The sequence below is a fragment of the Piliocolobus tephrosceles genome, chromosome 20 (genome assembly GCF_002776525.5).
Source record: "Piliocolobus tephrosceles isolate RC106 chromosome 20, ASM277652v3, whole genome shotgun sequence".
Taxonomy (NCBI): Eukaryota; Metazoa; Chordata; class Mammalia; order Primates; family Cercopithecidae; genus Piliocolobus; species Piliocolobus tephrosceles.
Genome location: NC_045453.1, coordinates 16939948 through 16963851, shown reverse-complemented (window position 1 = coordinate 16963851; position 23904 = coordinate 16939948). Strand labels below are relative to the sequence as shown.

The 23904-nt window shown below is 50.3% G+C and overlaps 1 protein-coding gene across 1 annotated transcript in view; it reads left to right on the top strand.

Annotated features, from left to right (window-relative positions):
• JPH2 (junctophilin 2) overlaps nucleotides 1–23573 on the top strand; it is a 78865-nt gene extending 55292 nt beyond the window's left edge. Inside the window, exons 3-6 of the mRNA XM_023227996.2 lie at nucleotides 14561–14679; nucleotides 16822–17543; nucleotides 18339–18433; nucleotides 19735–23573. Coding sequence (XP_023083764.1) covers nucleotides 14561–14679; nucleotides 16822–17543; nucleotides 18339–18419 — 922 coding nt within the window. The 3' untranslated portion in view covers nucleotides 18420–18433; nucleotides 19735–23573. The remainder of the gene's footprint in view (nucleotides 1–14560; nucleotides 14680–16821; nucleotides 17544–18338; nucleotides 18434–19734) is intronic.
• Nucleotides 23574–23904: the final 331 nt, after the last annotated feature.

Genomic DNA, 23904 nt, shown 5'->3' with positions numbered 1-23904 from the left:
AGTGAGAGCTGCAGCTGTGGAGGGGAGTGGTGGGGGGCAGTGAGAGCTGCAGCTGTGGAGAGGGGCGGTGGGTGTGGGTGAGAGCTGCAGCTGTGGAGGGGGTGTGGTGAGAGGGGCAGTGAGAGCTGCAGCTGTGGAGGGGAGTGGTGGGGGGCAGTGAGAGCTGCAGCTGTGGAGAGGGGCGGTGGGTGTGGGTGAGAGCTGCAGCTGTGGAGGGGGTGTGGTGAGAGGGGCAGTGAGAGCTGCAGCTGTGGAGGGGAGTGGTGGGGGGCAGTGAGAGCTGCAGCTGTGGAGAGGGGCGGTGGGTGTGGGTGAGAGCTGCAGGTGTGGAGGGGGGTGGGGGGGGCAGTGAGAGCTGCAGCTGTGGAGGAGGGAGCCAGGCAGGAAGAAGGAGAAGTGGAATAGACACCCAGCCCTCTCCAGCCTCTTACTGGGGCTGCCAATTGACTGGGCACACTGGAAACCAGTGAGCAAAGGTGCTGGTGATGCAGGCTGTAGAGACGATCTCCCTGGGCATACAGCTAGGTGGGGAATGGATGGGGGTGGGGCAAGGGGAGGAGATGGGGCAAAAGGAAAATAACCAGCCCAAATGTCTGTGTGTGTGTGTGTGTATGTGTGTGTGTGTCTGTCTGTCTGTCTGTCTTCCTCCCTTCAACCTCATTCCCAGTGGGGCAACCTGTATTATAAGTTTCTTACCTATCTTTCCATAAATATTCTCTATATAGAAGAGCAAACAGGTTGTCTGTTTACACAAATGTTACATACAATAGAAATTCTTTTACACCTTGCTACCTGACTTAACATATCTTGGAATTCACTCTTTGTCATACATAGAAATCAATCTTATTCCTAGGATTGGCTACATAATACTCCTTCAAATGTCTATGCCTTAATTTAGTACTGCTGGACTTGGCTTTGTTTCCAGTCTTTTGCTGTTACAGTGTTACAATAAATACCGTGGAGCTCACGGACTAATCAGAGAAAGGCAAAGTCACCTGGCAGCTAAGTGCAACAGATGGTAAGAGCAGACAGCTGGCAGTTAGGGGAAGCTTTCCTGGGGAAGGGTCCTGAAGGATGAGTAGGAGTTCACCAGATAAAGAAGTGAGTAATGGTTATGGGGACAAAAGTTTCCAGAAGTCATTTGGGACTTGTACATGTGTCATTTTGTACAACTCGAGTATATCTGTTGGTCACATTCCCAGAAGGGGAATCACTAGCACAAAAATATGTAGATGATAGATTTTTAAAGAAAAAAAAATGGTTGAACAATTAAATGATAAAAGTCAGTATATGGAAACATGGAAAATTACTTCAGTGAGTAAATTATAAAAGTATGGCAGGAACAGCTAACACTTCTATAGTGCTTAAGAAGAGTGCAAGGCACTGTTCTTAGCCCTTCGTGGCCATTAACTCGTTTAATTTTCATTACCCTATGATGTAGGCACTATTATTATCCCCACTGTGTTAGTTACCCATCACTGCATAACAAATTATCCCCACACAGAGCAGCTTAAAACAATACACATTTGTTGTCTTACAGTTCTGCAGGTCAGGTATCAGGGCATGGTGGCTGAGTTCTCTGGCTCAGGGTCTCTCTCAGGCTGCAGTCCAGGTATTGGCCAGGGCTGTGGTCTCATCTGAAAGCTCCACCAGGGAAAGATCCATTTCTCAAACACGTGGTTATTGGTAGGATCCAGTTTCTTGCAGCCTATTAGACCGAGGGGCTCAATTCCTCTCCAATATGGCAGCTTGCTTCAGCAAAGCCAGCAAGAGACTCTGGTGGCAAGAGAGAAGCCACAGTCTAAACGAATCATGGAAGTGACCCTCCCATGACTTTTGCATATTCTGTTCTTTAGATGCATGTCTCTAGGTCCAGCCCACACTCAGGGGGAAGGGATTACACTAGGATGGGAATACAGGAGCCATCTGAGAAATCTGCCTGGCATCTCTTACTTTTAAGAAGAGAAAACCAATGCACAGAGGGACTAAGTGACTTGTCTAGGTGAAAGCTAGTAAATCAGAGATTCACACCCACACAGCGTGACTTCAGATTCCATGCCATTAACCACCACGCCTCAAAAATGGAATCTTTATTGTGTTCACAGCCCTGATAAAAAATAGGTGTGTACATTGTGTTATAAATGGAGGGGCCCCCCAAAAAAAGGAAAAAATAATAAGTTCGCACCTGAACAGACAAGGAAGTCTCAAAAGCTAAAATAGCTATTGTGTTAGCGAAGTAACTTCAGCGCATTGTTGCTTTAACATGATGGTTTTTGTAGTTTGTAAAATTTTAAAATCAGGCATAGATTTTTTGAAAAGCAAGTTTCCCCCTGTGGTTTTGAAGCGCTCTGTCAACTCATGCAGTGAAAGCCTCTTTGCTGGCAGCTAGATCCAGGTTGAACTGCAGGGTCCAATACTCTGTTGGTTGGTGGGGGAGGAGCAAGGCGTGAAGTTCCCTCCTTGTCATTTCATTGGTTGCCAAAGTGCAGTCAGACCTCCGTCCTGCACAGGCGATGCCAGGCCCCAGAGAACCAGACTTTCTTGCAGATGTGAAGGATGTGGGGAACATGCTGGTAACCCAGCCCCAGGCCCTCTCAGACAGGCAGCAGGAATATCAGGAATGTAAAACTCAGGGGCCTCCTTGATATCCCTGGGGGACGAGGCTGGGCTGAGGCAACCACAGCTGCTGAGCCCTGTGGAAAGTGGGCATGAGCTGAAGCGATGCAGAAGATGCAGGGGTCAGCAAAGGCTTTGGTGCCAGGGAGACCTGGGTCTGGGCTTGAGCCAGCTCTGGACTTACTAGCTATGAGCCATGGGCAAATGATTTTCTGAGCCTGCGTTTCTTCCGCTGTGAAGTGCATCATTTTGAGGACATGAGATCACACAGGTTGTTTTGTTTTCTTTTGTTGCTGCAGTAACAAATTACTACAAACTCGGTGGCTTAAAACAATACAGATCTATTCTTTGACAGTTCTGGAGGTTGGAAGTCTAAAGTCAGATTTCCTTCTGGAGGCTTGAAGGGGAGGATCTCTGCGCTTGCCTTTTCAACCCCGAGTGGCCCCCTGCGTTCCTGACTGTCTTCAAAACACATCACTCCCATCTCTGCTCCCATCATCACATCACCTTCTCCTCTTCTGTTATTAAATCTCCCTCTTGTAAGGACACCTGCAGCTACATTTAGGGCCTTCCTGTGTAATCCAGGATGATCTCTCAATCTCAAGTTCCTTAATTTAATCACACCGCAAAGCCCTGTTTGCCATAGAAGGTAACATCCGCAGGTTCCAGACAGTAGGACCAAATATCTTTGGGGCCATTATTCAGCCGATACCTTTGGCTGAGTGTCTGGTGCATAGTTAGCTCTCAGTAAGCAGCACCTCTTTTTTTTTCTGAGACAGCCTGGCTTTGTCACCCAGCCTGGCTCTGTCACCCAGTGGTGCAATCTCGGCTCACTGCAACCTCTGCCTCCTGGATTCAAGCAATTCTCCTGTCTCAGCTTCTCGAGTAGCTGGGATTACAGATGCGCACTATTGCGCCCAGCTAATTTTTGTATTTTTAGTAGAGACGAGGTTTCACCATGTTGGCTGGGCTGGTCTCAAACTCCGGACCTCAAGTGATCCACCTGCCTCTGCCTCTCAAAGTGCTGGGATTACAGGCGTGAGCTGCCACGCCTGGGTGGTAAGCAGCAGCTCTTTATTACTTTGCCCACACACCCACTCCCTCACTGGAGGAGGCTTCACTCCAGCTGGAGGCTGGGGGATTTCAGTGGAGCTTCCAAGATGGAGAGGTTCTACATAGGGCCTGAGGGCTATCACAGCCCCCCAACCTCAGAATCCCCAACACCACTCTTACTCCTCACCTCAACTAGAACAAATCTGCATCGAGCTTGCTGTGTGCCAGGCCCTGTTCCCAGTGCTTTCTGCCAGTCAGTTATCTCTCTAATCCCCACAAACCTGTGAGATAGGGGCTCTTCATAACCTCATTTTACAGATGGAAAAATCAAAGCACAGAGAATTTCAGTAAGTCACCCACAGTCATGCAGCTGTGTTCCTGACCAACTTGGAATGTACCATGTTAACCGGGTACAGTGACGTGCCCCTGTAATCTGAGCTACTTGGGAGGCTGAGGTGGGAGGATGGCTTGAGCCCAGGAGTTCAAGGTTGCAGTGAGCTGTGATTGCACCACTCCACCCAAGCCTGAGCAAAAGAGCAAGACTCTGTCTCTTTAAAAAAAATTTTAGGCCAGGCGCGGTGGCTCAAGCCCGTAATCCCAGCACTTTGGGAGGCCGAGACGGGCGGATCACGAGGTCAGGAGATCGAGACCATCCTGGCTAACACGGTGAAACCCCATCTCTACTAAAAATACAAAAAAACTAGTTGGGCGAGGTGGCGGGCGCCTGTAGTCTCAGCTACTTGGGAGGCTGAGGCAGGAGAATGGAGTAAACCCGGGAGGCGGAGCTTGCAGTGAGCTGAGATCCGGCCACTGCACTCCATTCCGGGCGACAGAGCAAGACTCCGCCTCAAAAAAAAAAAAAAAAAAAAAAAAATTTTAAAAAGAAAAAGATGAAAATGTTAATAGCAATTTTTTATTTTAAAAAATGCTCATTTTCCAAAATGTTCTTTTAGGAAGCCATTTTATTTTTATAGTATATACAGTATATATTATATTTACAATATAGAAATAATAAAATACAAATTATGAACATGTCACCCACCCCATGGGCTTTCTCCTGCCCCATAGTCTTGTTCTGTACTCAAGACTTTTTACTTGGTCTTATCTCTCTTAGCAGACTCTACATCTTTCAAGAGAAGGGGCCATGTCTGCCTTCATTGTTACTTTGATTATAACAAGAATGAGCAAATGACCTAACCTCCCTGTGCCTCAGTTTCCTCTTCTGTAAAGTGGTGGTAGTATCTACCTCATAGGGGGGGATGAGCCCTTAGGTTATTTCCCATTTTTTCTTATTAGAAACAGTGTTCATAGAACTAAGTGTAAGAACGAAAACCATAAAATTCTTAGATGAAAATATAAGAGTAAATTGTTATGACCTTGGGTTAGGCAAAACCTTCTTAGCTATGACACCCAAAGCACAAGTCACAAAAGATAGCTAAATTGGACTTCATTAAAATAAAATAACTTTTGTACTTCAAAGGAAAAAAGTGAAAAGAGCCCAGAGAATGGGAAAAATATTTGCAAATCATATATATGGTAAGTGACTTGCATAAGAATATACAAAGAAATTTTACAACTCAATAATAAAAATGAAAAAATCCAATTAAAATCTGGCAAAGAATCTGAATAGACATTTATCCTAAGAAGACATACAAGCAGCTATGAAGCACATAGATGCTCAACCTCATTAGCCATCAGGAAAATGCAAATCAAAACCACGAGATGGCACTTCCCAAACCTCTAGCATGGCAACAATCAAAATGAAGGATGGGCCGGGCGCGGTGGCTCACGCCTGTAATCCCAGCACTTTGGGAAGCCAAGGCGGGTGGATCACGAGGTCAGGAGATGAGACCATCCTGGCTAACCTGATGAAACCCTGTCTCTACTAAAAATACAAAAAATCAACCTGGCGTGGTGGTGTGTGCCTGTAATCCCAGCTACTCGGGAGGCTGAGGCAGGAGAATCACTTGAACCCAGGAGGCGGAGGTTGCAGTGAGCTGAGATTGTGCCACTGCACTTCCAGCCTGGGCAACAGAGCAAGGCTCTGTTTCCAAAAAAAAAAAAAAGAAGAAGAAGAAGAAGAAGGATGATATCAAGTATTAGGGAGGATGTGGAGAAACTGGAACTCTCATGTGTTACCAGTGGAACATAATATGGTACAGCCATCTCAAGACCAGTTCGGCAGATCCTCAAAAGTTTAAACATAGAGTTACCACAGGACCCAGCAATTCTGCTCCTAGGTATATACTCAAGAGGAATGAAAACATGTCCACCAAAAAACCTATACATAGATTTCCATAGCAGCATTATTCAAAATAACCAAAAAGTGGAAACAACCCTAATGTCCATCAACTATTGAACAGGTAAACAAAATACGGTTTATCCACACAATGGAATATTAGTTGGCAATAAAAAGGAATGCATGCTACAACGTGGGTGAACCCTGAAATGATGTTTAGATGACACATCCATTTGTTGGCAAATAATAGAATTTTGGAAGTGAATGCTGGTAAGCATTGTTATAATAGTAACAAAAACAATAATGATAGCTAATATTTGTTATGTGCTCAGTTTATGCTAAGCACGTTTGTGCTGTCTCATTTCAGACTCCCGGTAATTTTGTGAGATTAGTATTCTTGTCCCCATTTCTGAGTTGAAGAAACTGAGGTCAGAGAGGAAAGGTCAGATATCTAGATGATGGTGCTATGAATTGGACTTGGGTTTGTGCCCTTAACCCCTCTTGTGAGGGGCTTCCCAGTAGAGCACTGCCTGCCTCATTGACCACTGTCCATGTCTCTAGCACCCATTTCTGGGCTCCAGATAGCAGGGGCTCAGCACATATTTGCCGAATGAGAATGAATGGAGTCCTGGGTGGAGAGGGGAAGGTCCCATGGGTCAGCGTTCCCTGACTACACCTGCATCCTTGGGGACGGAGGGGGCTTTCTCCTAGGGAGCTCTCTGGGCCAGTGGCTGGACACCCAGCTGTGGTCCTTCCTCTAGATTAGCCTGATCATGGTTGTTCTGGGGGAAATGGCCATGACCAGCCAGAGCTGGGGATGAGGGGCTATTTTGGGAGAGGGTAGGGCAGTGACATCGGAAGCATCCCCACCTCAGGAAGATGCTGGGGCAGCACTTTCCCTGTAACCACTTCAGCAGCCTCCAGAGAGGCTGGCAGTGGCCTGAGCCAGGGACCCAGATTATCTGCCCCCATCATCCAAACCTACCATGGGATTCCTGGGCTGCAGGGGTTTTATTATTATTATTATTATTATTATTATTATTATTATTATACTAAAGTGAACAATTCAGTGGCATTTAGGACATTCAGGATTTTTGTTTCAGTCCCCTTCAAAACACTGTGCCTTTTCTTTTCTTTTCTGAGATAGGGTCTTGCTTTGTCACCCAGGCTGGAGTGCAGTGGCATAATCATAGCTCACTGCAGCCTTGACCTCCCAGGCTCAAGCGATCCTCCCACCTCAGGCTTCCAAGTAGTGGGGACCATTAGCCACTATGCCTGGCTAATGTTTTTATTTTATTTTTTTGTAGAGACGGGGTCTCACTGTGTTGCCCAGGCTAAAACTGCACTTCTCATTTTATGTAACAAGCCCTTAGGTAGCACTTTCTGTGTTCTGAGCCACATGACTGTAACTAATTTACTCCTTCACCATTCCTTGGAGACACATGCCCTTATTAGTCTCATTTTGCAGATGAGGAGACTGGGCTCGAGGTGATGAGCAGAGCCAGGGTCTGCACCCAGGCAACCTGGCCGGAGTTACCCGCTCTTTGCCACTCCACCATGTGGTTTATAGACTTTGTTCTGAGCCTCTGCTCATCCATGGACTTTCAGAAATGTTGCCTGATTGACCTGGCAGGGCTGCATTAGGCCGCAAACTCCCCAGGCATCTGCTGGGTCCTATTCATTCCTATCCTTGGTCCTAGCAGCTGACGGACCTGCCTCAGAGGTGGTACCAGGAAGGCAGCAGCTTGGTGCCTGGGCAGGTTCACTTTGTAGTGTGTGACTTTGAGAACATGCCTCCAGCTCTGTGAGGCCATATGTGTTTACACAGGAGGCCATGGCATTAAGCCTGGTCACAGAGTGCTTAACAAATAACCAAGATTAATATTATTCATCATAATAGTAGAGGAGACATTCATTGAGTGAATACATAGAGTACAGGGGTTGGCAGACTTTTGTAAAGGACTAGATGGTAAATATTTTGGTGTTTGTAGGTCATATGGTCTCTATGGCAACTACTTAACTATAGACAATATGAATGAGCATAGCTGTGTTTCAACAAAATTTTGTTTATAGGGACATGGATATCTGGATTTCATGTAATTTTCATGTGTCACAAAATATTACTTTCTTTTTTTTTTTTTGAGCCAGAGTCTCACTCTGTCACCGAGGCTGGAGTTGGAGTACAGTGGTGCAATCTTGGCTCATTGCAACCTCTGCCTCCCAGATTCAAGTGATTCTCTGCCTCAGCCTTCTAAGTAGCTGGGACTACAGGTGCGCACCACCGTACCCAGCTGATTTTTGTATTTTTTTGTAGAGACAGCATTTCACCATGTTGGCCAGGCTGGTCTTGATCTCCTGGCCTCAAGTGATCCACCTGCCTCAGCCTCCCGTAGTGCTGGGATTACATGCATGAGCCACCATGCCTGGCCCTTACTTTTGTTTTTTTTTTTTCTAACCATTCAAATATATAAAAACCGTTCTTAGTTCATGGGTGGTACAAAAGCTGGCAGCAGGCTGGGTTTAACCTACCACTGTCATCTGCTGACCCATGCATGCCCTGGAATGTAACCTCTGCAAGGGATTTTTGTTTCCTTTCTTCCTTTTTTCCTATTTTTGTTTAAGATAGAATTGGGGTCTTGCTGTGTTGCCCAGGCTGGTCTGAAACTCCTGGCCTCAAGTGATCCTCCTGCCTCAGCCTCCCAAAGTGTTGGGATTACAGGCGTGAGCCACTGTGCCTGACGATACAAGGGATTTTTGGATGTTCAGTTTGCCTCTATGTCTTCAGTGCCCAGAAAAGTGCCTAGCACATAGTAGGCACTCCATAAAGTTGTACTAAATGAATTAACCAATACATAGAGGTGGGTCTTAAACTGACTCTTTAAGACCAGGATTGTGGCAGGAGGGAGAGAGACTTCTAGGTGGGGGAACAGCCTAAGCAAAGGCCTAGAGTCGGGGCAAGTCTGGTGAGTGTCCCCCTTTGGCCCCATGAGGCCACCAATGCCTGGTGGAGACAATTGGGAAACAACCAGGCAGTTAGGGGCCCGGGAGGAGAGATGGGGAAAGGAGGCCAGGGTGGGGCGGGAGCTTCTAGAAGTGGCTCTATTGGATGATAGCCCTGCTCCTACCCCGGAAACACCAGCCTTATTTTTAACCCTGCTGACGGAAGTTAATCCGAATGAAATCAAGGAGAGTCTCCCTGTTCCTCCCCCAGCCCCAGTGACTGCTCCCTTCCCCTAAGCAGGGTCAGAGCCATCCTCCAGACCCTCACCCAGAGGCACGGATCCAGAGATGGTGAGTGGTCAGGAAATGCTTCCTGCATTTCCCCAGCAGGGCCTTGATTCAGGGAGGAACCTTGGTGCTGAAAGGAAAACATCCAGGCCTCCTATAGCGGGTGGAGAAGGCTGGGAACAACTTCAAGATGGAGCTAGCTTTTCTCTCTGCAGAACATGTGCTTCTCAAACTTTAGCCAGGATCTGGAGCACAAAACACAGATTCCTAGGCTCGTTCCCTTCAAATTCCGATGAGTCGGTCTGGGCAGAGCCTGCAAATTTGTATTTCTGAGCTTCCGGGTGATGAGGATATTGAGTGGGGGTCACGGACTGCATTACGAGAGGCCCTGGCCTAGAAGCAATAGCCTCCCAGCCACAGTGATTCTGCCTGCCCTTCACCCCGTGAGCTGCTGGTATACCCCATCCAGACTGCCTCGGGCAAGGGTCTGGAGAGCCTTGAAGGCCATACTCAGTAGCTAGGGTTTTATTGTGAGCACAGTAGGAAGACTTGCAAAGATTTGAAGCAAGGGGTGAGGCCACGGGTGTGTGGTTAAGCAGGCTCGCTGAGCCGCTGTGTGCAGGAGCAGCTGTAGGAGGGAGCTGGCAGGCAGGGGAGACACACGGGAGGGGGTGCAGGAGGAGTGGCAGAGGGTTTAAGAGTTAAAAAGGGAGCCGGAGAGACCGGCATTGGTGACTGATGGGCTGTGGATGTGGAAGGAGGTGGGAAGGGAGGGTGCTGAAGAACAGCAGGATTCCTGGCCTGAAGGCTGGGATCAGAGACTGGGAGCATGGGACGGGGGAGAAGCGCTGATAGGATGCAGCGGGCCAGGCGGTTGGAGATGGATAGAGCTTCCTTCCAGCACAGCAGCCCTCATTGCCCTGGGCTGTGTGGCCGCCCCGTTCTGGCTGTACACAGTTGGGGGCCCAGGATCTTGCAGGGCTGTGGGGAGAGGCTACTTTTCCTGCCTGAGGAGTCCTCGGCACAGCTTCCAAAGGCATCCTTCCACTCACATGACCAAAAAAAGGGGCATTTTCTCAGTTTGAAGGCTTATCCAGCCCTTTCCTTCCTCCTCCCTCCTGGAGTTTCAGATTCCCAGAGAAGTGGCTCTAAAAAGTTTAGAACTTTGTCTCACACATACTCACATGTAGGCAAAAATAAGCCTGGGGATATGCGTGCAGCACACTCAGTTTTGATGTACAAATGTCATTCTCCTCCTCCTCTTTCACCACCGCCACCAACACCCCATCATCATTGTCGTCATCATCATCCTCAAGGCTAAACACTTTCACGTGTTCTCTGTCACTTAGTTTTCACAGCAAGTTCAGGAGGGGAGAATTACTATCTCCACTTTACAGATGAAGAAACTGAGGCACAGAGAGGTAAAGCTATGCATGCACCCGAGGTCCTAGAGTCCCAGTGGGGTGAGGTGAGTAAGTAAGTGAGGGATCCAAGTGCAGGGTCCAATCCAGGCTTTATTTAAAATTTTCTTCATAGGTTGTTCATCAAGGATTTATTTTTGCATTAATTTTGACCTTTAAAATATTGCATTAAAATGTGATTCCTCTTGATCACTGAGTTTTTTGGCAACCCCGTAAATTTTGCCCCTGAGGTGAGTGCCTTGGTCAGCTTATTCTGTACCTGGCCTTGGCAGAGCCCAAATTGGAATTCAGGGCTTCTAATTCCAAAACTATGTGCTCTTAACTCTTCCCTAGGCTGCCTCCTTGCCCCTACATATGTGCACGCCTGCATGTGTGCCTTCAGCCGTGTATTCATTCATTCAGTTAACATTACTGTGGCAATATGGCATAGTGGAGAGGCAGGGGCTTGCAAATCAGATAGCTCCAGGTTTGGAATCTTACTCTGCTACTTGCTATTGAGTGGAAATTGAACCTGTGGTTAGGATGCAGACTCTAGATCCCAGAATGCTTTGCTTTGAATCCTTACTCTGGTACTTACTAGCTGTGTAAGTTTGGGTGGATTCTTTTTTTCTTTTTGAGACGCGGTCTTGCTCAGTTGCCCAGGCTGGAGTGCAATGGTGCGATAATAGCTCACTGTGGCCTCGATCCCCTAGGTTCAAGCACTCCCTCACACCTCGGCCTCCTGAGTAGCTGGGACTACAGGCGTGTGCCACCACACCTGGCTATGTTTTTTTTTTTTTTTTTTTTTTTTTTAATTTTTAGTAGAGACAGGGTCTTGCTATGTTGCTTAGGCTGGTCTTGAACTCCTGAGCTCAAGTGATCTTCCTGCCTCAGCCTCCCAAAGTGCTGGGATTACAGGCACGAGCCACTGTGCTGGCCTGGGTTCTTTAGAACCCTCCTGTGCCTTGGATGTCTCCTCTGTAGAGAGGGATGATGGGAATAACATCTACCCTGTAGAGTTATTGGGGGGTTAAATACGTTAATTTCTGTAAAGCCCTTGGCATGTATTAAGTGCTTTGTAAATGTTAACTCTATTTTGTTTCCTTGAGCAAGACACCTTTCTGAACCTGTTTCCCCACCTGTGAAGTAGGGACGGGTAAACACTACCTCACTACTCACAGTTTTGAGGTTTGTAAAGGGTAAAAGACCTGGTGCATAGTAGAAGCTTAAGGGAATTCATCCTCCTTACTGTGCACCCAGTTCTCTGCTGGAGACTGAGTTAAAGACACACACACATCAACTCCCCAAGGAATTAACTCATCTGTAGAGAGTGGACACTCTGACTTGGCTTTGAAACTCATTGAAGGCACCAAGCTCTTCCTCAGTCTCAGCGTCCTTGCACGTGGCCTTCTGTCTACCCGGTTCATTGACCCACCCACCTCTTATGGGCCTAATGTATGTGTTTCTTCAAGTCTCAACTCAAATGTCAACTTCCTCAAGGAATCCTTTCCTGACCAGCCCACCTCCACCACCATCAACATTAAGTCTTTCTGTCCTGCATTTTCATTGTATTCTCTATTCCTCCTTCGTGGCATATTTCACAATTATAATTAGGTACTTTTTATTTCATTGCATTTTATTAAATAGTTTTTGTGTCTGTTTACTAGCCAGCTCCCTCATCTGACAGTGGCCTTTCTGGTCCTCAGAGTCTCTGTCCTCAGTTCCTGGCCATGCTTAGCTCCTGGCAGAGGCTCTGGCACATGCTCAGCTGCTGGTATAGAGCAGGCTTGTCTAACCCGTGGGCTGCACGCAGCCCAGGACGGCTTTCAGTGCTGCCTAACACGAATTCGTAAACTCTCTTAAAATGGTATGGGATTTTTTGTGTGTGTGATTTGTTTTTTTTTTTTTTTGAGCTTATCAGCTATCGTTAGTGTATTTTCTGTGTGGTCCATGACAATTCTTCTTCTTCCAATGTGGCCCACAGAAGCCAAAAGATTGGACACCACTGCCCTAGAGTTACGTTGCCTGGGTTCAAAATCCCGGCTCCTGCACTTCAGGACTCTGTGACCTTGGGCAGAACCTGTTTGCGCTTCAATTTTCTTTACTGTAAAATAGGGATAGTAATAACAGCACCAGCTTCCTAAGCCATTAGAATGAGCATATGAGGTAATCTTCATAACTCCTTTAGAACCATGCCTGGCCCATTCAGAAACTGGACTGTTATTACTGTAGTGGGTTCTCCTGTGAGTTAAGCTAGGCTGACAGCTGAAACAGACATCCCCCAAATCTCAGGCACTTAACACAATGAATGTTTAAGATTTGCTCCTGTCACTGCAACTGTGGGGCTGCGGGAAGGGGCTTTGCTCCATGCAATCATTTTATGGGCTCAGATTTCTTTCTTTCTTTTTTTTTATTTTTTTTTTTTGAGACGGAGTCTCGCTCTGTCGCCCAGGCTGGAGTGCAGTGGCTGGATCTCGGCTCACTGCAAGCTCCGCCTTCCGGGTTTACGCCATTCTCCTGCCTCAGCCTCCCAAGTAGCTGGGACTACAGGCGCCCGCCGCCACGCCCGGCTAGTTTTTTGTAGTTTTTAGTAGAGACGGGGTTTCACCGTATTAGCCAGGATGGTCTCGATCTCCTGACCTCGTGATCCGCCCGTCTCGGCCTCCCAAAGTGCTGGGATTACAGGCTTGAGCCACCGCGCCCGGCCGGGCTCAGATTTCTTAACTTGGAGTCCATGGGAGGGTCTGTGGATAGATTTCAGGTATCCATGAACTTGGATGGTGAGGGTTAGATTCCCCAGAAGTGGAGCCTGAAGTGGGGATTCTTGTGTAAGTGATTTATTGAGGGAGGCTTTCAGGAGAGAGGAGAATGACACACAGGATGGCATAGGGAAGGAGCTGAGCAAAGATGTGGTCTCAGCTGGAGACCTGCTTCAGCCAGTCCACGGGGAGCTCTGGAGCATGGATTGTACTTGCTGCAGCTGAAGTTCTTTCCTCTTGAGGCAAGAGGAGGCTGACCAGTACCAGTCATTGGTATGGGCTGCCTGGGTTTAGGGGTAGGCAGGGCAGCATTTTAACTTCTGGAACAAGGTGGCTTCTATGGGCTACAATTCTCTGGGGTAGTCAGGAGCCATTAGCAGCCAACACTCACATCAGCCGGGAGTGGGCACATTTGCCCAGTGAAGGGATCTGCATAGGGCACCAGAAGTACCCACTACAATGGGAAAAGCTACATCTATATTTTTATTAACTCCAACTGAAATGTAGCCTTCTCTTCAATTGTGGAAATAGGCAATAAACCATAATAGTAGTAGTAGCAGCTGTGACCTTGTTACCAATAGAAATCTCACATATTTTCATGTCATATTACATGTTACAATTAGATATCCTTGAAATATCCTTTATGCTAATCTATACTTTCAAATTACAGTAGTTAACAGACCTGATATTTTGTTTAATGTGATTATAAAGATATAGATTATTATTTTACAAATGTGTTGTTTTAAATATTTTGGAAACAGTATGTCAAGTAACTGCATCCTTTTGTAATCCTATGTATTTTATGCATTTGAAAACATTATTCTGAGAAGGATTCCATAGGTTTCACCACACTGCCAAAGGGAACTGTGACACAGAGGTTGAGTCCCCTATTCCGGGGACTCAGCCTGCTCTGCATTCAACCAGCAATGCTGGGGAAAAAAGAGAAGTCACAGAGGTTTTTATGGGCCAAGCCTGGAAATAGCATACATGATGTCTTCCCATAATGCACTGGCCAGAACTCAGTCACTTGACCACACCTAACCGCAAGGGAGACTGGGAAAGGTAGTCTATCTGTGTGCTCAGAAAGAAAAAGAAATGATCTGGAGAATGCATAGCAGTCTGGGCCATGAGGCTCAATAAATATTCATTGACTGCCTGAGTGAAAGAACGCTCTGTTTAGCATGTCTCTTTGTGGGTTGGGGAGAAGGGGCAGAAGGCTGGTTCTCTGGAAGGATCCTGAGTCTTCTGCCACTTTGTCTCCATAGGACAAGCCACGCCAAGGCCAAAGCTGAGGCAGCGGAACAGGCCGCCCTGGCTGCCAACCAGGAGTCCAACATTGCTCGCACTTTGGCCAGGGAGCTGGCTCCGGACTTCTACCAGCCAGGTAGGGCCAGCCAGGGAATGATGGGCAGGGTAGGGCTATCCCTAGGGTGGGTGCTTTTCTTTGCTTACTGGAATCTGAGATGCCCAAGTGGTTTCCTGGATGCCCGTGACTCTCAGAAACTGGGGCATGGTGCAAATGTGGGATGGGATGATGCAGGGGTAGGTGGGGAGACACATCTCTGCCTTCATGCTGAGCTCGTGGGGAGGGCAGCAGAGGCACTCCAAGTGGTCTTTTCTCTGATCTGAGCAGGGAAAACAGTTGGAGCTGGTGAAGCTTAGAGGGGAGAAGTCACTGGTGGATGAGAAGGAAAAATGGCTTCTTGCACTTGCCCGACAGTTTCAGTCGAGCATTGAGCACCGTCCATGTGTCAGGCACTGTGCCGGGCTCTGGGGTTATATAAGTGGGGTCCAAAATCTAGGGGAGCAGAGAGTCACAAAAACAACAGAGCTAGGGGTACAATAAGCAGACTCTGCATTCGTTCAAACCCTGATTCCGCTGCTTCCCAGCTGTGAGACTTTGAGTGAGGTGTTTAACCTCTGTAAACCTCAGTAAACCTCAGTTTCCTGATCTGTAAAATGGGAGTAAGAACTGTACCTGCTTTTTTGTGGATGGATTACATGCATGTAAGGTACATTCCCAGTCCTCAGTAAGCTCTCAGTGACTGTGGCTGTTGTCTCATGATTACGGTTCCATTTCCCACAGCAGGATGAGCACTGTGTGGTTAGAATGGGAGCAGAGGGAGCTCACAGGAAGCAGGCAAGAGGAAGTGTTAGAGAAGGCTGCCCTCAGGAGAGGCCATTTGAGCTGAATCTTGCAGGCTGAACAAGAGTCTATCAGTCAGTGGGTCTCAAATTTGACACAGATTTCTGGGCCCACCCTCAGAGTTTCTGATTCAGTAGGTCTGAGGTGGAGCCCGTGAATGAATGTGCATTTCTAAGGATCAGGCGATGCGGCTGCTGCTAGTCTGAGACCGCGCTCTGAGAGCTGCTGCACCAGATAGTGCTGGGTGGAATGAGTGGGGGAGGTGCAGAGGTACAGAAACTCGGACAGAGCGGCATGCCAGGAAGCCAGATCACAAAGTAGGCTGTGGGTCCCGAGAATCGAGGCTGCAGAGTAAGGAGGACCTCCTGGCCTTGGTAGAGATCTGGCACATGGATAGAGTGGTGGGAGCCCCTAAGGGACAGAGGTGGGCATTCTCTGCAATGAAGGTTTTTTTGTTTGTTTGTTTGTTTGAGATGGAGTCTCACCCTGTCGCTAGGATGGGGTGCAGTGGTGTGATCTCGGCTCACTCGCTGTAACTGCCGACTCCCTGGTTCAAGCAATTCTCCTGCCTCAGCCTCCTGAGTAGCTGGGACTACAGGCACAGGCCATCATGCCCAGCTAATTTTTGTATTTTTAGAGAGACAGGGTTTTCACCATGTTGGCCAGGATGGTCTGGATCTCCTGACCTTGTGATCCCTCCTCAGCCTCCCAAAGTGCTGGGATTACAGGCGTGAGCCACCATGCCCCGCCATGTTTTAATGTTAATTAAACATTTTAAAATTTAAGTTAATGACATGATCAGATGTGCGTTTTCTAAACGTGATCCTGGCTGCAGAAAGGAGGCCAAAGGAGGCCAGATGGAAAACCTAGGAGCGAAAACCTGTGCCTGGGAGGATCCCTCACTTCTGGTCACAGCGCTCCCCCTGCTGGTCTATGCCGGTGCCGGACCCTGAGCTCCGCCTTTGACATACATTTTCTCAATCCTTCCATTCGTATTTATAAAATAGGTATGATCAGGCCCATGTTTCAGATAAGGGAATGGAAAGAGACTCGTGCCACAGTAAAGAGCATCGCCTCTGGAACCAGACTGCTGGGTACTAGTTCTGGCTCTGCCCTTTGACAGCTGTGTGACTTTGGGCAAGTGATGTAACTTCTCAGAGCCTCCCTTTGAGGTTCACAGTAGCATCAACTTCATAGGGTTACTACAAGGATTCGATGAGTTAATATTTGGAAAGTGCTTAGAACAGTGTGGCACTTGCTCAGTGCTATGTAAGTGCCTACTGAGCCCATGAATGAGGCTCCAGAGGTGAAGTGGCTGGCCCAGGATCGCCCAACAGTGGTGCCAGGTTTGAACCTAGCCTCCCTGTGTGCCCCTGGCAGGTCCAGAATATCAGAAGCGCCGGCTGCTGCAGGAGATCCTGGAGAACTCGGAGAGCCTGCTGGAGCCCCCCGACCGGGGCGCCAGCGCAGCGGGCCTCCCAGAGCCGCCCCGCGAGAGTCCTCAGCTGCACGAGCGTGAGACCCCTCGACCGGAGGGTGGCCCCCCGTCACCTGCCGGGACGCCCCCGCAGCCCAAGCGGCCCCGGCCCGGGGCATCCAAGGACGGCCTGCTGAGTCCGGGCGCCTGGAACGGCGAGCCCAGCGGCGAGGGCAGCCGGCCAGTCACTCCTTCCGAGGCCGCGGGCCGCCGCAGCCCCGGGCGTCCAGCCACCGAGCGTATGGCCATCGAGGCTCTGCAGGCGCCGCCTGCGCAGTCGCGGGAGCCGGAGGTGGCGCTTTACCAGGGCTACCACAGCTATGCTGTGCGCACCGTGCCGCCCGAGCCTCCGCCCTTCGAGGACCAGCCCGAGCCCGAGGTCTCCGGGTCCGAGTCCACGCCCTCGTCGCCGGCCACCGCCCCACTGCAGGCCCCCACGCTCCGAGGCCCCGAGCCTGCACGCGAGACCCCCGCCAAGCTGGAGCCCAAGCCCATCAACCCCAAAGCCGAGCCCAGGGCCAAGGCCCGTAAGACTGAGGCCCGAGGGCTGACCAAGGCCGGGGCCAAGAAGAAGGCACGGAAGGAGGCAGCGCTGGCGGCAGAGGCGGAGGTGGAGGTGGAAGAGGTGAGGCTGTCAGAGAAGGTGTGCCTAAGGTCGGGTTCCCTAGAGGTAGCAGGGCTTGAGGCAGGACTCATGGACAGGGAATTTGGGGGTTGCTGGGGTGCGAGAGACCGAAGCAGGATAGAGCAGGGGAAAATGCAGCAGGGCTGGGGATTAGGGGAGTATAGCCTTGGCCTGGTCCACAGAGGACTTTGGAGCATAAATGGCCCCATGGAGTCCTCCTGCCTTTGTACCTGGTACCCCATTGGCAGAGGCAGTTCTCATGAGCAGGGGGCAGCTGGGAGCCTGAGCAGCTGGAGGGTGGGTCCCTTTGCCCAGGGTTTGGGCTGGGCACCGGAAGCATCTGCTGTAAGGTGTAGCAGTGAGGGCTTCCTGGAGGTGGAAGAAAGGCCCAACAGGACTTGGGTTATATCCCTCCTGACGTATGGGAGGCAGGGAGCTAGGAACCGCAGCAACAAACACTGAAGCTGGGCTCTGAGGGACAGAAGAATGTGTCCCAAGGGGAATTAGCAGTAAAGAAGGCAGGATGCCTGGGTTCCAGGCCTGATTCACACACTCTATGACTTGGAGCATGATCTTTTCCTTCCCTGGGCCCTGAGGGATTTGGTTATTTCTAAGAGGCCTTTCAGCTGTGACGGTCTGCCATCCAGGTGACAGGATACAACAGTGAACAAAGACGGCAATGCTGTTAGGAAGGTCCATCCAGAAGTTCTTGCTCTGTCCAGCCTTGCTGTGACCTGGGTGGGGGGTGTCTCAGAGGCCATGGGGACTCAGGCAGCCTCTCTCTACCGCTCCCAGGTCCCCAACACCATCCTCATCTGCATGGTGATCCTGCTGAACATCGGCCTGGCCATCCTCTTCGTTCACCTCCTGACCTGACCCTCGCCTACCAGGTGCAGCCAGCTGGCTGGAGGAGGGGTTGGGGGTAGGAGCCCCTGGGGAGTTCTGAGCCAGGGTGGTGGGAGGAGGGACCTACCGGGTACTTGGATGACAGTCCTGTGACTGATTGAGGCCCACCCACCTGCAGAAGCCAGGACCTAGAGTGTGATTTGATACCAACACACACACACACACACACACACACACACACACACTCTCTCTCTCTCTCTCTCTCTCTCTCTTACTTCATTAGCTCAGTGTTTGCAGAGCACCTGCTCTCTGTCAGCTGAGCACTGAGGGCTTCATTCACTCATTCATTTGGCCAACATGTACTGCTGTGGTGGAGCTGGGTATACCGCAGGGCCTCACTGCTGCTCTAAGAACGTGGTGAACACAATGAAAGTAACCCTGAACTTAGAGCTCATTACAGAAAAGTCTTGCAGTTCAAACATTAAACACAACAGGTCTAGACTGAGCTCACCTGGGACGGTGGGACACTCATCTCCGTGCTCCCTTTCTCGCTTTCCCACTTCAGTCTTTAATCCCTTGGTCCCCCAGCCTCCTCCCGTTCCTCTGCCCATTGGTTCCCTCTCAGTTTTCTCCCCATGATGGAGCTGGAGGCTGGGGTAAGTTCCCATGAAGTGGAGTGGGCTGGGCTGGGCTGAAGGAGAGTGGCCCTCACTGCTCTCAAGATGAAGCATCTACAAGACAAAATCTTCCCCCTGCTGGAACCAGCCTTCACAGCCTCAATCCCATGCTTGGCGATGATAACAGGGTTTCTGCCTTTTCCCCAGGCCCCCCTTTTTGATCCTAGCTTAGTTTGGGCTAGAGGTTCTTCATCAGCTCCAGGAGAGTCTGTGCTGTCACCATGTAAACAGTCAATGACAATACCAGCCTGGTAGGTGCTGCCGGGGGGGTGAACGCTTGAGCTCTGTAGGGTCCATGTTTCACAGGGGCGCGGGGAATGTTTCCTGCAGGCACTGATTCCTTTAATGACCTGAAGGGTGAAAAGGAGTGAACCGGATGACAGTGGGGGATGAAGAGGGAAGAGATAAGTGCACCAGCAAAGGGAACAGCGTGTGCAAATAAACAGAGGCGGGCAGCCAGGGCCAGGAGAGGCCTCGGGGACCTGTTTGTGACCTGCTGAATATCAGGGACAATATCAGGGAACCAAGGGACAAGGCTGTCTGGGGGGTGCAGAGGTGGGATCTTGCCCCAGAGAAGATGAACCCTGAGGCTTGAGCCCTGCACCTGGCTTGGCATCCCAGCCACTACCCTCCCTCCCTCACCTGACCCTTTTGCTGTCTCTTTGCAGAGCCAGAAGTTCCTGCTGAGGACGTGAGGACCGTCTTTTTGCAGTGCCAGGCAGGGTGGCCAAAGAGGACTGGACTCTGGACCCGGAGCCCCGCGGTCCAGTTCACATTCACCCCACAGGAGTTTCAGGAGGCCTCCCGTGGTGCCTGTGCTGGGTGGCGGTGGTGGTGCCAAGAGGAATGGAACGTCCTGGGCTCCTTCAGGAGCTCTCTGCCCAGGGGCAAGGAGAGCCCGGAGAGAAGCACCCTGATCTCTTGAGCTTCCTGATCTGCTCCTGTCCCCTGCCTTCCTCCACTCCTTTGCCTTTCCCTAGGTTGTCCCCTCCCTGGGCTTTTGTGTGTTTTGGGAAATGTCACCTAACCAGGACGTTAATATTCAATCCCATCCCCATTCCTTCCACCCTGCCCCACTTTGATTTAATCTTTTGGCTGTGAGCTGAGGCCTCCCAGGGAAGCTGGGTGGGGTGGGTGCTGAGACCCCCCTCAGACCAGTGCAGAGGCCTGTCCTTGTGCAGTCTGCACCCCGCACCGTCTCCCTTGCCTGTAGATGTTCTGGGTGACAGTAGAGGAAATGGACGAGGTCAGTTTGAATATCCCAGAACACAGTGCTCTGTCTCCTCCCACCAGTCCAGTTAGCTTCCCTTCTTGACCAATAGACGAGGGGAGACCCCATGGAGCCTCTGGCTGGGAAGCCGCTGGCCAGGTGGCCACGGGGCGGGGGTGGGAAGAGGGGTTAAGGTGCAGTGATGACGGCCTGCTTTGGAGTGTGTCTGAGACTGGGATTGCATTTGGGGTTTCCCGTGTGCTGGGGATGCTAGAGGGTCACCTGCAGGAGGCCTGGGACGGGTGAGAGAAATCTTCTGTGATGCCCTGTGAAATGGCTTGTCTCCTCCCCCATCAGGGCCCACTGAAAGCTCAGGGGAGCACAGAAGCCCATGGAAGCCCAGGGAGATGTCCCTGGGGCAGACACTCAGGCAGGTGTTGAAGACACGCTGCTTGTCAAGAAGCATTTCCCGGCAGGAGAAGAGCAAGTCTGGGGCCTCAGCTGGGTGCAGCCTGGGTGCAGTTATAAGCCCGTTTGGCTTACTTGGCAGAAGACGGCTACTTGGATGTACCTCACTTAAAGATGTTTTGTACCACACTAGGTCCCTGGGCCCTTGGGTTTCCTGGGGATGGGGTGAGGGCCAAAGGCCATGGTTTCTTGCCTCCAAGAGGACGGAGGGAAAGAACTTCCAGGCCCCTCCAAGCCTGGGGAAGGATGTGGCCTCCAAGCTGAGCCAGAGGGAACTGCTGCTGTCCTCCCTTCATTTCTGTGGACCTTGGGGGCTTTGGCTTTGTGGCAGGGCCTCCCCAGGCAGCTCTGGGACCTAGGAGTTTGCTTCTGATGGGGTCAGCTTCCCCATTTCCCCCTCAGTGCTTGGGAACCTTCTCCCTTAGCTTCACACTTGCTGTTTCAAGCCCTGCTGGGACCTTGTGACTTGGCTGGAATCTGGGACTGCATTTTCATGGAGGAGAACCTGCAGATTCTTCCATCCTCAGCTGGCCGTGGCCCACAGCTCTGTATCTGCGTCTGAGCTTCTCAAGACTCCTGGAGCATGAGGGGAATGGGGCAGGGCCACTGCTCAGTGCTGACGGGCTCCAGGCTCCGTCTCAGAGATTCTTGTCCTGGTTTTTGTTGGCTGGTGCTGGAGACAAGCCTGTGCCTGCCAAAGCTCCCAGGCCTAGTTTGGGCGCTGGTGTTTGGGGTTGGGGTTCAGGATGCTGCAGTCTGTGCAATAATAAATCTGCATCTGCTCACGGGCTCTGGCTGGGCCGCAACGTGCTTGTGGGTCCAGGATGAGGGGCTGGCTCGAGGGTGGGTGGAAAGAGGCTGGGAGATGGGGGTCCTGGCCATCTGTGTCCTCGTTCTCACGATACCTGAGGGGCAGCTGAAGGGCTTCAGTTTGAATGGGGGCTCAAAGGCCACAGAGCTTCTACAGTGGAGTTTCTGAAGCAAACTTCCAGAAACTTCTATGAGTAGCTGACAATAGAATCAAGAGCCCGCCCTTTGAGGTGGAGTCCCCCCAGGCTCCAATGCTAGCCCGGCCACTTTCTTCACTTCTCTGAGCCCCTGTTTTCTTATCTATAAAATGGGGATAATAACAGTGCCTACGTTCTGGCAGTGGGGATTGCATTCGATGTTGAGGCTGTAGAAAGCAGTGGAGAAATGGGAGACGAGCGTTGTTATCACACTACGGTGCTGTTAGCTCTGCTACAAGCCCTCTTGCATTTTGATAGAGGATCCCAGGGACCCCAAAGGGGTGGAGGTGATTCAGGTACTAGTTGTTTAGTCAGAATATCTCAATCAGTGGGGGACCCTGATGTGATCTCCACACTCCACAGAGGCTTAGAGCAGAGGGACTTGCCCAAGGTCATGCACACAGCAAGTTGGTGGCAGGAAAGCAGTTCTCTTGACTTTTTAGGAATAAGCACTGCCCATGAAGTTGCTCTCAAAGTTGGTGGTTCCCAGCGAGGGGGTTGGAGAAGAGGGTCCCTCGACCAACAGTAGGCTTGAGTTCAGGCACACCCTGTCCTCAGGAGCCTGGCTCCCCCACCCAACCCAGCCCTATCACTGATGGGCCGTGTGCTCCCTAACTCCCTCTTTCTGTGCCTCAATTTCCTCTTCTGCTGAGGAGACTGCAATCCCTGCCCTGTGATCTTCTTCATAGGCTATGCAGTTGTGAGGCTCAAATGAGATAGATTATAGTGAAAAAGAGGTTTTAGGCTGGGCACGGTGGCTCACACCTGTAATCCCAGCATGTTAGAGGAGGCTGAGGCAGGTGGATCACTTGAGGTCAGGAGTTTGAGACCAGCCTGGCCAACATGGCAAAACCCCATCTCTGCTAAAAAAGAAAATATAAAAATTAGCCAAGTGTGGTGGCACATGCCTGTAAACCCAGCTAGTTGGGAGACTGAGGCAGGAGAAGCACTTGAACCCAGGAGGCGGAGGTTGCAGTGAGCCGAGATCAAGCCACTGCACTCCAGCCTGGGTGACAGAGCAAGACTCCATCTGGAGAAAAAAAAGTTTTCAAAACTCTGGAATGATGCTGGGATTCCAGGAAGGATGGACTTGGAGGAACCACAGGAGGGGAGGTGGGAGTGGGAATGAGGAGAGAATTGTTTTAATCTGTAGCCTTTAATAAAAATCCACAAAGGGAAAGCAGGTGGGTAGCCAGCCCAGTTGGCCGGTCTGCAGACACTGTGTGTGTGTGTTTGTGTGTGTTGGATGAGTTGGGGGCGGGGGTGCCTGTATTAAACTCACTTTGGATGGGTTTGCAAAGGAGGCGGCTTCCGGAGCCCCAGGATTGGAGACTCAGAGCCAGGTAGGGTTGGTCGAAGACAGCACCCCCCATTGGCTCAGGGGTAGGACACAGTCAGGCTGATGCCTCCTCTTCCAGTCTTGACCACAGGCAGCTCTAGGAAGTCTGATGGGTCTCCTGCCATGCCTGGAATGCATTTAAGGTGTTTTGTACCATGCGTGAACTTAAGAGCATTGCTGGTCCACTGCCTTGAGGTCTCTGCAGGACTCTTCCAGGGCAGTGTAAGGGAGGGGACCTAGGAACCATGGGGGTCAGATTTGGGATTCGGGCAAGAAGGGAAGTTTCATAATCTGATGGACCCACAGAAGACCCGGCTGTTCTGGAAGAGATGCAGGCCCAGATGATGACCTTTGGAGGTGCCACGCCTGAAAAAGTGATACAAAGATGCTCTCCCCCATATAAGAAACTAAAAATACAAATAATACCTAAACTGTAAAACATGAAACTTGCATGTATGCTGAAACTAAAATAGCTCTTAGGTTCTTGCTTTGTGCAAAAGTCTGACTATGTCTATGGAGGCCAAAGTTCCCACTCCCTCTCTCTCAGCTTCTCTTGCTGGTACACTCAATGGAGTCAGGTGGCCATAGGTCAGGCCCTGTGCCAAGCCCTTCACCTCCTGTATGTGGTGGCAGAACAGCTGTATGGTTCAGCACATGGTTGCTGGTTCAAATCTTGGCTCTGTCCCTTAACATCTAGAACTTTCTTACTTTTCTGGGGGTGATGAATACCATGTTACCTGCCTCTTCAGATTGAAAATATGAACACAGAACTTAGAACAATTCCCAGCATGGTGTGAGCAGATGGTAAATGCAC